Source organism: Balaenoptera physalus, assembly GCF_965194825.1.
Source record: "Balaenoptera physalus genome assembly, chromosome: 20".
In the NCBI taxonomy this organism is placed as follows: Eukaryota; Metazoa; Chordata; class Mammalia; order Artiodactyla; family Balaenopteridae; genus Balaenoptera; species Balaenoptera physalus.
The window spans coordinates 8,882,726-8,899,021 of NC_138901.1; the positions used below are offsets into that span (position 1 = coordinate 8,882,726).

Genomic DNA, 16,296 nt, shown 5'->3' on the forward strand with positions numbered 1-16,296 from the left:
ATTTGCCAAGAATTAACGGAGGAATCTCTCTGTGGCCGGCTGCTTTGGACGCGGTGGGCGGGCTGGCCAGAGCCGGATTCTGGGTTTGCCTTGGGGCAGGGGCCCATCATGCTGGAAGGTTCCCTGGGGTGGGAGGCGGCTCGGGGGCACATTCCCTGATCCTGCGAGGTGAGTGGGCGGTGGAACAGGAAATGAAAGATAAATCCCTTGACACAGGAAGTCTGAGGGCTCTTCCCTGGCCTTCACCGCAACATCAATTCTGCAGAGGCCGCTTTTTAGGAAGTGAATGGGACGGAGTGCAGGTTGGAGCCTGCTCTGACCAAAGATTGATGTCTCAATAGGCCGCTGAGCCCGGGTGAGGAGCTCGGCTGGAAGAGGAGGCGGGAGGCGGGCTGGAAATGAGAGAACAGAAGGGGCCTCTTCCAGAAGGGGGGGCGGGCTCAGAGTTGGACGCTGTCCAAATCTGGCTCTAACGACCGACGCCAATTGAAACCGTGTTGGCAGAAATGAAGAGCTTCTTGAGATTCTTTCCTAGACAAAAGAGAAGAAGTTTGCTTCAAAGGGTTTGGCGAGAGAAAAGGGCAGCCAGTAAGAGTGGAGAACAATCCCCTCCAGGACTTTGGGGCGCCCTGGGCCCCTGAATGAATAGAGTCGGGTGAGGATGGCGCTGTTCCTGTCGTGACCTCTCCCAGGTCCCGCAAAGGGCGCAGGGTCGTGGGAACTCTTTCCACCCAATCTCTCCTCATACAGAAACCGTAAAACTGCAGTTTCATTTTGGGTCTCCTCTTGGGAAAGAGCAGGGGCTCCAACGGGGAGAGATGCAGCCCTTGCATTTGCCAACCCTGTCTTTCTCTGGAGAGGCCTTCACCTTTGTGCTGGATTTCTAAGCTGGGTTTCAGGCCAGAGGGCAAAGTCTCAGATTTCTGGCCTCACGCTTACTGATGAGGCGGGGAGACGCTTCCTGCCCTGTACAAAGTGTGAAGTGTAATTCGATTTGGAATTAGTTATCAAATTAGATGAGCCATGTGCACTTTAAAAATTCATGCCTTGATCCCTGCCTGCACAAATTTGCAAAATTTGGTCGTTTATATTCAGTGTTTCCATCTTTAGAAGGGAACAGGAAGTTCCCCTGTGACATTTATGGGGAGTTTGTAGTGGCTTGGCTAGGTTAACGGGGACACAAGGAAAAGCGGAATCCAGTAAATGGGAAAAGATTCTGTTTCAAAGCCCTGCAGAGAATGGCACCCGTTACATCCCTGCCCGGCCCCTCCCCCCGACCCCCCGCAGCTTCGTCCTCGGGCTCAGGGATGGAGACCAGCTGTTCATAGCCTCTTTTCCCGCCTTTGATCATTTTTTAAATTTTTTATTATTTATTATTATTACTTAAAAAATTTTTTTTTTGGCTGTGCCACGTGGCTTGTGGGATCTTAGTTCCTTGACCAGGGATCAAACTCATGCCCCCTGCAGTGGAAGCTCAGAGTCCTAACCACTGGACTGCCACGGGATTCCCTGATTTTTTTTTTTTAATAAATTTATTTATTTATTTACTTATTTATTTTTGGCTGCATTGGGTCTTCATTGCTGCGTGCAGGCTTCCTCTAGTTGCGGTGAGCGGGGGCTACTCTTCGTTGCAGTGTGCGGGCTTCTCATTGTGGTGGCTTCTCTTGTCGCGTAGCCCGGGCTCTAGGCACATGGGCTGCAGTGATTGTGGCTCGCGGGCTCTGGAGTACAGGCTCAGTAGTTGTGGCGCACGGGCTTAGTTGCTCCGTGGCATGTGGGATCTTCCCGAACCAGGGCTCGAACCTGTGTCTCCTGTATTGGCAGGTGGGTTCTTAACCACTGCGCCACCAAGGAAGTCCCTCCCTGATCATTTTTTTAAACTCTTTCTCACCCTTCTCTCACCATGGAACCCAGAACATCTTTGCATGTTGAGAAGTTCAATTCAGAGATAATGTGATTAAATTCTAAGTTCTCATTAGACCAAATTAGTTTCATCAAGAAAACTAGGGGTTCTTTGATGAACCCCCCCAGATTGTCCAAAGTTATTTGCATGTGTATTTTTTTTTTAGGGAGAGTGTCCTTACCTTTCAACAGCTTCTAAAAGAGGTTTGTGATATATACACAAAAATCCTGAATTGCTGTGCCAGACTGGGTTCCTTGCATGTAAGGGACTACTGTGAATCTGCCTGGAAGTTTTAGGCTAATAAACATTTGAATAAATGAACTTCATGTTCCTATGTGCCACCACTGTTTTCATTCAGACTGATTTTAAGCCTATAGTGTCTTCTTTTTATTTGTTACTAAGTAATAGGTACTCAATAAATATTTGTTGAATTAATCATCATTGTGGTCCTGGTCCACCAGGACCCCAGGATCTTTTTCAACCATTATCGTTTATAGCCATTTTTAAAAATTGAAGTACTGTTGATGTACAATATTACATAAATTACAGGTGTACAATATAGTGATTCAGTTTTTAAAGGTTCTACTCCATTTATAGTCATAAAATATTGGCTATATTCCCTGTGTTGTACAATATATCCTTGTAGCTTATTTTATATGTAAGAGTTTGTACCTCTTAATCCCCTACCCCTATCTTGTCCCTCCCCCTTCCTTCTCCCCACTGGTAACCACTAGTTTCTTCTCTATATCTGTATCTGCTTCTTTTTTGTTATATTCACTAGTTTGTTGTATATTTAGATTCCATGTTTAAGTGATATCATACATTATTTGTCTTTCTCTGTCTGACTTATTTCACTTAACATAATACCCTCCAAGTCCATCCATGTTGTTGCAAATGGCAAAATTTCGTTCTTTTTTGTGACTGAGTAGTATTCCATGGTGTGTGTGTGTGTGTGTGTGTGTGTGTGTGTGTGTGTGTGTACACACATACATATGCACCACATCTTCTTTACCCATTCACTTGTTAATGGACACTTAGGTTGCTTCCATATCTTGGCAGTTGTAAATAATGCTGCTATGAACATTGGGGTGCATGTATCTTTTCAAATTAGTGTTTTTGATTTTTTCAGATATATACCCAGGAGTGGAATTGCTGGGTCATATGATAGTTCTATTTTTAGTTTTTCAAGAAACCTCCACACTGTTTTCCACAGTGGCTGCACCAGTTTACATTCCCATGAACAGTGTATGAGGGTTCCCTTTTCTCCACATCCTCGCCAGCATTCGTTATTTGTGTTCCTTTTGATGATAGCTATTCTGACAGGTGTGAGGTGGTATCTCATTGTGGTTTTGATTTGCATTTCCCTGATGATTAGTGATGTTGAGCATCTTTTCCTCTGCCTGTTGGCCATCTGCATTTCCTCTTTGGAAAAATGTCTATTCAGTTCTTCTGCCCATTTTTTAATCAGGTTTTTTCTTTTTAATGTTGAATTGTATGAGCTGTTTGTATATGTTGGATATTAATCCCTTATATGTCATTATCATTTGCAAATATTTTCTCCCATTCAGTATATTATCTTTTCATTTTTTTGATGGTTTCCTTTGCTGTGCAAAAGCTTTTAAGTTTAATTAGGTCTCATTTGTTTACTTTTGCTTTATTTCCTTTACTTTAGGAGACAAATCCAAAAAAACATTGCTACCATTTATGTCAAAGAATGTTTGGCCTATGTTTTCCTCTAGGAGTTTTATGGTTTCCGGTCTTTTAGGCCCTTAATCCATTTTGAGTCATTTTTGTATATGGTGTGAGAGAATACTCTAATTTCATTATTTTACATGTAGCTGTCCAGTTTTCCCAGCACCACTTATTGAAGAGACTCTATACCCCATTGTATATTCTTGCCTCCCTTGTTGTAGATTAATTGACCATAAGTGTGTGGGTTTATTTCTGGGCTCTCTATTCTGTTCCATTGATCTATGTGTCTGTTTTTATGTCAGTATGGTACTGCTTTGATGACTGTAGCTTTGTAGTATAGTCTGAAGTCAGGGAGTGTGATTCCTCCAGCTCTGTTCTTCTTTCTCAAGATTGTTCTTATTGTTCTTATAGCCATATCTTTGACATCTTCTCCAGGGCAGTTTCTTCTCCAAGGTCCACCCGCCTCTGTACATGTGTCTGGTTTCCGGTCCCATCGCTGTCCTGTTCTCTTTCGTTCACCCGCATTTCCTGAGCTGGTTAATAAACAGTGTCTCTGTCAACTTAGTCACTTGTATGAGAAGTGGGGAGTCGTCTTTGAGGCCCCTGTGGGTTTTGTCAGTTCTAGTTGGGGCCTCGTGGAGGTAGGTGGAGGTTTAGGATGAGGATGGACATTTTGACATCTGCTTGGCATCGATCCACCTGGAACCTCTGGCTGGGGCACCAGGTGTGTGGGCCTCTGATGTGCCAGGGTTTGCCTTCATCAGCACCGGTGTCTTGGGGGAGCTGTAGGTAATCCTGAGAGGGCCCTGGAATCCTGGACCCTGTGCTGAGCCTGGCGGCTGGCGTTGAAGAGCTTGGCCTGCCAGGCTTGGCCTGCCGGCTCCTTTTCTCAGGAGTTCATGGAGACTAAGATGCTAATGCACTCAACAGGCCTTTCCAGATGGCTGGGTGGGATTCCCTCCCGGCAGCTCCTGGGGAGAGCACCCAAAAGAGGGAGGGGCTGGAGCCCTGAGGCCTCAGAGCGCTACCCCAGCATCTGGCACTTTCTGGGTCTTTGCTGTAGGAAACCTATACTTCTTTTAGCCTTTTCTTGGCCTGTGGAGTCACCCTGCCTGCCATTCACTAGCTCTGTGACCATAATAAGTGACAAAAGCACTGTAGGCCTCAGTTTCCTCATCTGTGAAATGGGGAAACTAACAATACCTGACGTGTAGGGTTGTTGTGATGTTCCCTAAGTTGGTGCGCGGAAGGCGTTTAGAATAGCGCCTGGTGCAGAGCAAGCCCAGCAAACGCTGGCTGTTGTGATTTGCGTCATTCCTTTGTTTGTTTGTTCATTCGTTCGGCAAACATTTAGTCTTGGACTTGCCACGTGCCAGACCCTGCTCCAAATGTGGCAGCACAGGAGTGAGCATAATGGCTGAGGTTTGTGGCTTCGTGAATCTTACGTGGGGGGGACACGTGGTAAAAGTAAACCACACACATCACTGTTTGTTTATCATTGTGGAGACTGTATAAAGTGGAGCGCAGGCCCAGCAAGAGAGCAGTGAGGCCGGCTAATCTGGGTGCCAGGCCGGGCCCTGCAGGCCTGTGCAGCACCCAGGGAGGTGGGAGGGAAGGAAGGGGCAGCTCTGGTCACTCTGTCCCCCTGGCACTTCCTCCATTGGGGACATGCCCGTCTTTAAGAAACCTCTTTGCAGGGGGCAAGGAGCATCTGCTGTCTGGTCCTGGCCATGGGCTCAGGTGCTCTGGTGGGGGCTGCGGCTGTCCCCTCTGCCTGCAGTGCCGCCTTCCCCGTGGTCCCAGAGGGTGGACTCCAGGGCCGCTGGGGATGGGGGCCCCTCTGCTGTGTGCATAGTTGCCAGATGAAGCCAGGAGACTGCCTGACTGCGAGAAGCACCTGGGCGAGGGTGGGATGGGGGAAGGAGGGCTTCACTGAGGGCGGGGTACTGGCTGGAGACACAGTTTCCTGCAGGAAGAGTACGTGGTGGTCGGCTCCCTAGGACCCCCAACATCAGACCTCTGAGTGGGTCCACCTGGATCTGCCTGGTGACACTGGCTCCTGTTGGGTGGCCTCGTGGGTGTCTGTAGACAGGTTGGCTTTGCCTTCTGCTTGGTCACTGTGGGCGGTGACTGAGCAAGGCCTGTGCGGGTGTTGGCACCGCTGTGCCTGGGGAGGATCGGGTGAGATCAGGAGCACTGAGTTGGCTTTACCCTGAGAGCTTTGTCCTGGGCTGTGTCCCTGCCTGTGACACGGGTGCCATGTGGCTGCCCCCTCTGGCTGGGAGCAGCATCAGGCAGCGGCCCAGGGGCCCTTGCTCCCATAGAGCCACCTCTGCATTTGGCAGATGGGGCTGATGCTCGGGGAGGATGGAACCTGCGGGGACGTTTCTGGGCCGCAGGACAAACAGGGAGGGGGCGGGCGGAGAAGGGTGACCCCAGGGTGTTGCAGGCCTGCCATGCCGAGCCCCCTCCCACGGCCGCCTTGGGGCTGCGATGAAGTGTGAACCCCCCTGGGAGGCGTCCCACCTGGGAGCAGGCTTCTCTCTGGGCGGTACCTCCCAGCCAGATGTGTGTCCCACCGCCCTGGTCCCGGCGAGCCGCAGACAGCGATCCCAGCCCTGGGGGCGGGGGGGAGAGTTTCTCACTTGGAGCAGAAGTCCGAAGCTGGCGCTAGTGACTTACAGCCCCCGTGAAGGCGTGTGGAAGAGGATGGGACTCCTGCCTCCCCGATTTAGAAGCACCGACCCCCTCCCCCATCAACTCCTAGAACAGGTGGCCCAGCAGGCCCCTGGGGGGAAGGAGAGGGCAGCCCCATCACCGGCGGGACCAGCTGCCACCAGCCTGTGGGGACAAGGGCTCCCCACCAGGGACGCAGGCCTGGGCTCAGAATGGCGGCCTGCGGAGAGAAAGTGCCAAGGTTTCCTCTGGCTGGTCTGGACATCCTTGCAGGGAGATGACGGGCTGCTTCCACGGCCAGACAGCACGGGGGGTGCGCAACAACCTCAGGCCTGAGTGGGGGCGTCTGGGCCTCAGCTGTCCTCCAGTTGTGCAGCTGGCTGGTGGGCACTCATGGGCACAGCGGGTTCTTTTCAATCCGTCTCTACCAGCAGCGTCTTCATTTCTGTCGTAACATAACAGCTCATTGAGATATAATCCCCATCCCATACAATTCACCCATTGAGCGTGTGCGGTGTGCGTCAGTGGCGCTTCTTCACAATGTGGAAACGCCATCCTCGTTACCTAGCTCCAGAGCGTGTTCATCACCCGAAAGGAAATCCCATAGGCATGATGGCGCAGCCCCTGGCAGCCACGCATCTGCTCTCTATCTCTATGGATTTGCCTCTTCTGGACATTTCATTGAAATGGACTCATACCGTATGTGGCCTTTCACATCTGGCTTCTTTCATTGTGTGTAATGTTTTCAAGGTTCATCTGTTGTAGCCTGTCAGGACATCAGTGCTTTTTTTTTTTAATTGAGTATGGTTAATTTACAATGTTGTGTTCGTTTCTGGTGTACAGCAAAGAGATTCAGTTTTTACATAAATATATTCTTTAGCATATATATATGTTCTTTTTCAGATTCTTTTCCATTTTAGTTTATTACAGGGTATCGAATATAGTTCCCTGTGCTCTACTGTACGACCTTGTTGTTTATCTATTTTATTTATAGCAGTTTGTATCTGCTAATCCCAAACTTCTAATTTATCCCTGCTTCCCTCCCCCACACTTTCCCCTTTGGTAACCATAAATTTGTTTTCTATGTCTGTGGGTCTGTTTCTTTTTTGTAAATAAGTTAGGTCATTGTATCATTTTTTTAGATTCCATGTAAAAGTGATATCATGATATTTGTCTTTGTCTGACTTACTTCACTTAGTGTGATAATCTCTAGGTCCATCCACGTTGCTGCAGATGGCATTATTTCATTCTTTTCTTATGGCTGAGTAGTATTCCATTGTATACGTATGCCACGTATCCTTTATTCATTCATCTAAGACATCAGTGCTTTTTTTTTTTAACGTCTTTATTGGAGTATAATTGCTTTACATTGTTGTGTTAGTTTCTGCTGTATAACAAAGTGAATCAGCTATACGTATAACTTATATCCCCATATCCCCTCCTTCTTGCGTCTCCCTCCCATCCTCCCTATCCCACCCCTCTAGGTGATCACAAAGCAGTGAGCTGAACTCCCTGTGCTATGCGGCTGCTTCCCACTAGCTATCTGTTTTACATTTGGTAGTGTATATGTCAGTGCCACTCTCTCACTTCGTCCCAGTTTACCCTTCCCCCTCCTCGTGTCCTTAAGTCCATTTGCGTCTTTATTCCTGTCCTGCCCCTAGGTTCTTCAGAACCTTTTTTTTTTTTTTTTTAGATTCCATATATATGTGTTAGCATACAGTATTTGTTTTTCTCTTTCTGACTTACTTCACTCTGTATGACAGATTCTAGGTCCATCCACTTCACTACAAATAACTCAATTTCATTTCTTTTTATAATAAATGAGTAATATTCCATTGTATATATGTACCACATCTTCTTTCTCCATTCATCTGTCAATGGACACTTAGGTTGCTTCCATGTCCTGGCTATTGTAAATAGTGCTGCAATGAACATTGTGGTACATGACTCTTTTTGAGTTATGGTTTTCTCAGGGTATATGCCCAGTAAGTGGGATTGCTGGGTCATATGGTAGTTCTGTTTTTAGTTTTTTATGGAACCTCCATACTGTTCTCCATAGTGGCTCTATCAATTTACATTCCCACCAACAGTGTAGGAGAGTTCCCTTTTCTCCACACCCTCTCCAGCATTTATTTGTAATAATAATGCAGATGGCCACTCTGACCAGTGTGAGGGGACACCTCATCGCAGTTTTGATTTGCGTTTCTCTAATTACATCAGTGCTTTTTATGGCTTATATTCCATTGTGTGGATTTACCACATTGTGTTTATCCTTTCATCCGTGGGTGGACCTTTTAGGTATTTCTCGAATAGCTACTTTGTGCCACTCCCTGGGCTAGGATTGGGGGTACCGCTGAGCGAGCCTTGGCCTCGGGTTTGAGGAGCTTGTGGGGTAGGAGCTTGGGGGGGAGTGCAGGGCAGGCTGGAGGGACCCGCAAAGGACCACGTGGAGCCAGGACGAGAACCTGAGGCCCCTGGTTCCTGGCCTCGAAGCCTTCAGGGGGGCGCTGCACCTCACTTTGACTACAGGATGACCGTGTCACCTATTGTCCAAACGGCAGCCTTTCTGAGCACCACCTGGGTTCTGTTAATAATTAGGCTGGATACCAGAAAAATTGAAAGCAGGGACTGAAACAGACACATGTCCACCCATGTTCATAGCAGTATCATGCATCATAGTCAAAAGGTGGAAACCACTTAAGCATCCACGGACAGATGAATGGATAAACAAGTACTATTCAGACGTAAAAAGGAACGAAATTGTGACACAGGCTGCAACAGGGAGGAACCTCGGGGACATTATGCTCAGTGAAAGAAGCCCGACACGAAAGGACAAATACAGCATGACTCCACTTATATGAGGTTCCTAGTGGAGCCTGATTCACAGAGACAGAACGTAGAACAGAGGCTACGGGGGGAGGGGGGAGTTAGTGTTTGATGGGCTCAGAGCTTCTGTACAGGTTGATGAAGGCGTTGGAGGTGGGTAGTGGTGGCGGTTACATGCCATCCTGAATGTATTGAATGACGCGAACTCAAACACTTAACATGGTCAAAATGGTCAAGGTTGTATGTTGTGTCTGTTACTGCAGTAAAGAAAGTGATTAGGAAGTGGAGGGAGGGCGTAAACTGGTGTGTTAAGGTCACCCCCCCCGCCCCCGACCCTAGGTGGTCACTTGGGCTTTTCTTCCCCAGAGGAGGGTGGTGCTGTGGTGGGCAGGGATGTTGTCCTGGGCCTGGGAGCCTGGGGAGAGAGCGGCTGACCCAGAGTGGCCGACCCGGTGGAGCAGGGGGTGAGGCTGCCCCAGGGGTCACCACCCCCACCGCAAACCTACATTCCCTCCTCAGAGTGTGGCTCTGGGAAGGAGGGGATATGGTGGTCCACACACCGCCCCCACCCCCCGCCCCGCCATCCCCTTTCCCAAGGGGTTCCCAAGTAGGAGCAGTGAAAAGTAGCAGCAGCTCATGCTGTGTGACCTTGGATAAGTTACTTAACTTCTCTGAGCCTGAGTTTTCCACATTTAAAGACCAGGGCTCCCTCTTGCTCTACTTGCCTGAAGCGAGAGTCACCTTGGACATAAATGTGAAACCTCTTATTTTTCTGTTAAGAACTTCCCTTTCCTATTAATAGCATTTGATGAAGTTTGGGTGTGAAACAAAAACAGGTAACAGGGCCATGGGGAAGAGGGTGAGGCCTCAGCCGCAGGCAGGTCACTGGAGGAGGTGGATTGGACACAGGTCTGGGGGGCGGGTCAGGAGGTTGCGTCTGGCCTTCGTGGAGGGTCTGCGGGCAGCCTGGGGCAGCACAGCCCTCCTCCCTGTCCCCCCCACCCCACGCTGAGGGGAGACTCCTAAGACCCCATTCGTTCAGGAGTATTGGTTGAGTGTCCCCTCCTTGTAGGTCTCTGGAGGCTCAGTGGGGTCCATACCTGTCACTGCCATACTCACTGGAGCTCACGGTCTGTGGGGGGACATGGATATTAATCAAATATCGCAGGAGTGAATGTGAAGTTACAGGGCTGATTAAATTCAGTGAAGGTCTCAGGTTGGCCAGACCGCTTCCAATGCATTTCAGAAAAAAATCACTCTGGGGACCTCAGTTTCCTCATTTGTACAAGGAGTAGGTTGGACAAGAATTCTGTGCTGTCCAGTATAGTTGCCATATGCCATGTGTCATTCTTTATTTGAAGTTAATTAAAATTAAATAAAATAAAAAATTCTGATCCTCCGTTGGACCAGGTGCATTTCAAGCACGCCAGTCACATGTGAAAGCAGTTGGTGATTCTGCAAAAAATTAAACATACGATTACCATTTGACCCAGCAATCCCACTTCTGGGTTTACACCCGAAAGGTTTGAAAGCAGGGTCTCGAGGAGATATTTGTACACCCATGTTCCCAGCAGCACTATTCAGAGGAGCTGAAACATAGAAGCAACCCAAGTATCCATCAAGGAATGAATGGGAAAGCAAACTGTGGTCCATCCGTACAGTGGAATATTACTCAGCCTTCAAAAGGAAGGAAATCCTGACACGTGCTACAACATGGATGAACCTTGAGGGCATTAAGCTCAGTGAAACAAGCCAGTCACAGAAAGACAAATACTGTATGACTCCACTTATATGGGCTACCCAGAGTAGTTAAATTCATAGAGACGGAAAGTAGAATGGGGACAGGGGAGTTCGTGCTTAATGAGGACAGTTTCAGTTTTGCAAGATGAGTTGGGAGCTTGGGTGCACAACATGAATGGACTTAACACTCCTGATCTGCACACTTAAAATTGGTTAAGATGGTACATTTTGTGTTATGTATATTTTATCACAATTTTTGAAAAGTCACACGTGGCTGCCACACTGGATGGTTATGGTGCTGGAGTCGCCGGTCTCCGCCGTCCCATCCAGCCGGCTGGAGCCCCCCGGGGCCTGCAAGGGGTCGCGGACAGCGTCTCTGGGCGAGCTGGACTGCCAGGGCCTCTACTCTCGCCTGCGGGGTCCTGAAGGCAGACCCCAAAGCCTCCTGGCTGGGTGGGCATAGAGGGAGGGTCCTGTGTCTGCGGGCCATCTGGGTGGGCACAATTGGGGTTGCCTACCAGGGGGCCTCCCAGAGGAGGAGGGACCTTGCAGGAATGTACCGTCACCTGTGCAAAAGGCCAGGCCTTTCCCTCAGCGGGAGGGATGGTGCTTGTCATGTTTTTATGATTATTTCTCAAGCAGGGCCCTGGTGGGCAGGATGTTTGCTTTGGTTTGAGTTTCTGCAGTGGATGTTGGTGCCTGTGGAGGGGCCGGCTGGAATCTCTCTCGCTCTGCTGCTCCCAGGGCCTGTAGAGGGAAGTGAGGGGGTTCAGGGGACGCCCCCACCCCCCCGTGCTGCTCGGGAGGGGGTGAGGGATGGAGGGAGATGTAGGGGTGGGGTGGGGGGCTGGCCCAGTCCCGGGCAGAATGGCTCCCAGACCCGCAGACAGATGGAAGCAATTTTCGGTCACGTGGGGCAGGGCTGAACTGCCGTCCTGAAAGACAAGGCCCCATGTCTGTCTCCAGGAAACAGCCCCAAAGCCACACGTTCAGGCCAGATGCAGCTCTGGTCTTTGTTTATTTAAAGATGCCGGAGCCCGGGGGCAGAGTGTTTCTGAAGAGGGAACAGAGGCACAGGCCTTCCGGGCCATGCAGGGAGGAGGCCCGCGAATAGCTGTCGAACGGGGGTCCTTGCCTCCTGGGCCCTTCGCCTTTCCCCGGCCTAGGGCGGTAGTGGGGATGGACCTGGAACCGAAGCCTCAAGCATCAGCCTGTTGTTAGGAGAGATGCGTGGGCCCCCTGGCAACCCCTGGCGCTTTTATATGCGTTATGTTACTTGCTCAGCACCCCCGTTCTGTGAAGCAGGAATGGCTGTGCTTGGTCAAGGGCAGAGGAGATGGGGAAGTTGCTGGCTGACTTGAGGATGAACCAGCGACATCCCAATTTCTCGGATTTGTAAGCAAACGGTGCCCGTCATCTTTCCTGTCTTACTGGCCTGGGCCTGGGCGTGGGAGGAGAGGGTGCTGGCCCCCATCTCGGCTCCCTCTGACGCTCCTGAAGACACATGTGGCTGCAGAGGTGCGAGCTTGGGGACGGGGTAGAGTCCGGTTTTTTCCCCAGGAAGTGGAAAGGCAGTTTATCTGAAAGCTCAGCAGTGACCTTCCTGACCTGGCGACCTGTGTCCTGCTGCTTCCTGGGGCAGGGTTGGAGGGGGTGGGCAGGAGGGCATGTTTGGGAAGGCTGCTTGCCCACCATGGCGGTGGGGCACGCCCCCTAGAGCATGGGGCACCTGGAGCCGATGCCCACGGAACCAACAGTCTCTCCCCAAGGGCTGGCGGGAGGGGCTCGCGGGGTGGGGGAGGCATCTGGACTCGCTGTGTGGTCGCTTCCCATGAGCTCAGGGTGCCCCAGGAGGAGAGACGGTGATCCTTCCTGGGAGGTAGGATGAAGCCGAAAATCCTTCTTAGTGGGAAGAGCTTGGACCCAAGGGGGCAGGGAAGGGGAGCTGGGGGGCCAGTCGGGGAGGGTGTAGCCTGGGCATGTGCCACGTCGGGGGCTCAGTGGGACGCGGCCAAAGTGCTCCAGCCGGACCCTGGTGGGGAACCTGCACCGTCCTGAGCGCCCTGACCAGCCCTGCTGGCCGGGTGCACCTCAGGTCCCCACTGGGGGCCTTCTGGGTGGCATCCCCCCACCCCCAGACCTCCAACCTGGGCATGTGGATTCTTGAGGGCAGCCCGGGAAGAAAGGAGGAAGGCTCTAACCTATAGACCGCAGAAGCTTGAGATATTTCGAGCATCTCAGCCCCGGCTGCCTGTCCGCAGACATGAAAGCAAAACCTCCTCCTGGCCTGTGGGGGTGAGGCCCACAGGTGCTGGGCGGCCAGAGAGAAGACTGCCACCTGGATCCAGTTCAAGGGGGGGAGGCGGGGGCAGTGCCCCAGGTGCTGCCCAGGGCCCTCTCCTTCCTGCCATCTCCCAGGAACGCTGGGCCCGGAGGAGCTAGCTCTGCATCCAGGCCCTCCTGCCTCGAAAGAACGCCCCTCGTCCCAGCACTCCTGCCGCCCCAGGGCTATTGGCTGGTACCTGGGACTGAGCCAGTGCCGGCCCCCTCCATCCTTCCTTCAGAGGGCTGTCCTCTCCTTTGTCCTGGCTCATGGGTTCACCCAAACCCTGGCTGTTTCACCCCCAGGGCCCCTTCGGCCGTCAGGCTGCAGCAGGTGTTGGGGCCAAAGGTGAAGGAGATGGGGGGGCCCACCTGGGTGCCCCGGGCAGGGCAGGAGGGTGGGGGGCAAAGAGCGCTCCCCGCCGTGCTCAGGCTAGTTCTCCTGGGTGCAGCTCAGGTGAGATAGAGGAGGGTTCAGGGGTCAGCCCTGCCCTGGAGCCTAGGGGAGGGCCCCAGCCTAGGCAGGGCTGGTGGCTTGAGAACTGGAGTGAGGCTCTGTGGGCCACGCTGAGTGGCTGCAGGACAACGTGGGCCTCCGGCTGCAGCTCCAGGGCATTTCTCAGGGCTCTCCCGGGCAGCTGAGCCTCAGTTTCCCCGCCTGAGGATGTGGGGGCTTAGCAGACGCCTGCATGTGACCCCCTAACGCGCCCGCTCCTCGTCCCGCAGCCACCGAGGCAGCTCCCGGCAGCGCTGGCGACATGGCCGACACCCCCAGAGACGCCGGGCTCAAGCAGCCGCCCGCGCAGAGGAATGAGAAGGCCCCCGTGGACTTCGGCTACGTGGGGATCGACTCCATCCTGGAGCAGATGCGCAGGAAGGCCATGAAGCAGGGCTTCGAGTTCAACATCATGGTGGTCGGTGAGTCCCCGGTCCCCAGCACTGCTCAGAGCCACACGGGAAGCCTGTCCCCGGGCCAGCCACACAGGCTCTGGGGCATCTTCTCTTGTAAAACGGGGGCGACGGACCTGGCCTGCAGGACAGATTGCGAGTGGCGTCGTGTGTGTGTACGCGTGCCCGCCGGGAGCGTCTCGGCCTCCATCAGCTCCTCAGCAGGGCCTCTGCCCATTACATTAAGAACCCCGGAGACAGCTCGGCCCCGGGCCGGGCAGGGGCTCAGGAGACGACGGCTCTCTGACCAGCGGCCTCCGCCTTCTGCTTTTACCTTCTGCTGAGGCATCCCCATCGCTGTGGCTCAAGCCCTGGGTGGGCTGACCCCCGCACCCAGCAGGCCTGGCTGGAGGCTCCCCTGTGGCCTCTGCAGAGCTGGATGGATGGTCACGGGGAGGGGGTGGTCATTGATCAGCCCAGCCCAGACAGGGTTGGGGGGCTAGGCTGGGGGAACAGTGGGCAGCCCTTGTTCCCGAAGACTCTCAGGTCCTGTTCGGTCCTCACAGTAACCCTGTGAAGGGAGCGCCCATTTTACAGGCAGACATGAGGCCCAGAGAGAGCATGATGAGGTCATTCAGCTCACAATCCGGGCTCCACGCCTCCACCCTCCTTCCCACAGCAGTGCCCCCGCAGAAGATGCAGCCAGGGTGGAAGGGCGCCTGTGGGGGGGTCCGCAGACAGGGGGAGAATCCCAGCCTTGCTCCTGCTAAGCTGCCTGATGCTTGCCCAGACTTCCCTGGGGTTTCTATCAGCCTCAGTTTCCTCATCTATAAAATGGGATAGTCCTGGGGCAAATGGGAGAACGTGTTCGGCCCCTGGCGTGGTCATGGGCACTCAAGAAGATTTCAGAAGCAATTATGAGGATGGTGGTAATAAAAATAATAATAATTACAGGATAAACTTTAAAATATCCTGGTTGGCATCTCCCAGGTGTCAGGGGCCATGGCTGGAATATTTGATGTAGCCCCTGGCCTGAGCTTGGTGGGGACACGAAACCATTGGGCAGAAGGGGAGATGGATGAGGAGGAGGGCCAGTCCTCGGGCTGGTAAACAGTTCAGGCCAGGGATTCCCGATGCCACCCTCTGGGGGATCCACACTTTTCCTTGAAAGGTTATCAAAGTTGGAAAATCAGTGTAATTTAATTTTTAAAAATAACGTGGGTTACCATGGCCTAAGGCCAGCTCAGTGCAGAGGCAAAGCGATGGGGCTCCAAGTCTGGAGTGTGTGAGCCTGTGTGCATGCGGGTGCGGGTGCGTGCATGTGTGTGCACGTGTGTGTGCATGTGTGTGCACGTGTGCGTGCATGGTGCTGAGGTGTGCCTGGTGCATAGTAGGCATCTTATAAGCGTCAGTGGTCATTGCCGCTATTAACCCTGGAGGTGGAAGGTCCTGGCTGGGGCCCTGGAGCTGGGCTGCTGCTTCTAATCCTCAGTCTGGACTCGGCCTCAGTTTTTCTCATCTGTCTGATGGGCTAATGACGGCACCTGGTTGTGAGGGTTAAACTGCCGCTCTTAGGACAGTGCCTGGCGCACGGCGAGGGCTGCGTGGGCGGGATGTGGGTCAGCAGCCGCGAGGCGGACCCTAGATTCAGGGTGACTTAGAGCAGGAGGGGCCTTCAGTCACGACTGAGTCCAGGTCCCCTCCCTGTTGTGCCCTCTGCCCTCGTCCCTCTTGCTGTAGGAGGGGACTGTGGGTGACATGAGGTTTGGGCTCACAGCCAGGCCAGAATCTCTTCTGGGGCCACACCAGGGGGCGGCTGATGCCCCGGGGGCTCACTGGCCCCTCAGCTGCCAGGTCTGTTGATGTGGGCACTGGTCAGCGCTGTCCCTGCTCTTGGCAGTGAGGCACAGCTGCCCACGATCCGGGGGCCCGGTCAGGCCTCCTGTACCAGGAAGAACTGCAGCAGTGGCCTTTTTTGGAGCCTGGTGGTCACTTGGCTGCAGGCTGTGTGTACTGAGTGTGCCGACTCTTCAACCGAGATGATCCTGGGAGGCGGGGAGCCCGGCCAGGGCTTTGGACTGGAGCCCCACAGTGTGGGCAGCCTGGCCCTGGGGGATGCAGACCCTCCAGCCTGAGGTCCCAGGGTGGGGGGCTCTGTAGGGCTTTTCCTTCAAACCCCACGTCGATGCCAGTATGCCCAACAGCTAAGAGTGGAGCTGCACTGGAGGGGCCAGGCCCCCACTTTGCCT

General features: G+C 52.8%; 1 protein-coding gene across 10 annotated transcripts in view; it reads left to right on the forward strand.

Annotated features, from left to right (window-relative positions):
- SEPTIN9 (septin 9) overlaps positions 1 to 16,296 on the forward strand; it is a 196,577-nt gene that overhangs the window by 168,711 nt on the left and 11,570 nt on the right. For all 10 annotated transcript variants that reach the window (XM_082442691.1, XM_082442695.1, XM_082442692.1 and 7 more), the window contains one exon: positions 13,886 to 14,077. In XM_082442691.1, the coding sequence (XP_082298817.1) occupies positions 13,886 to 14,077 (192 nt within the window). The remainder of the gene's footprint in view (positions 1 to 13,885; positions 14,078 to 16,296) is intronic.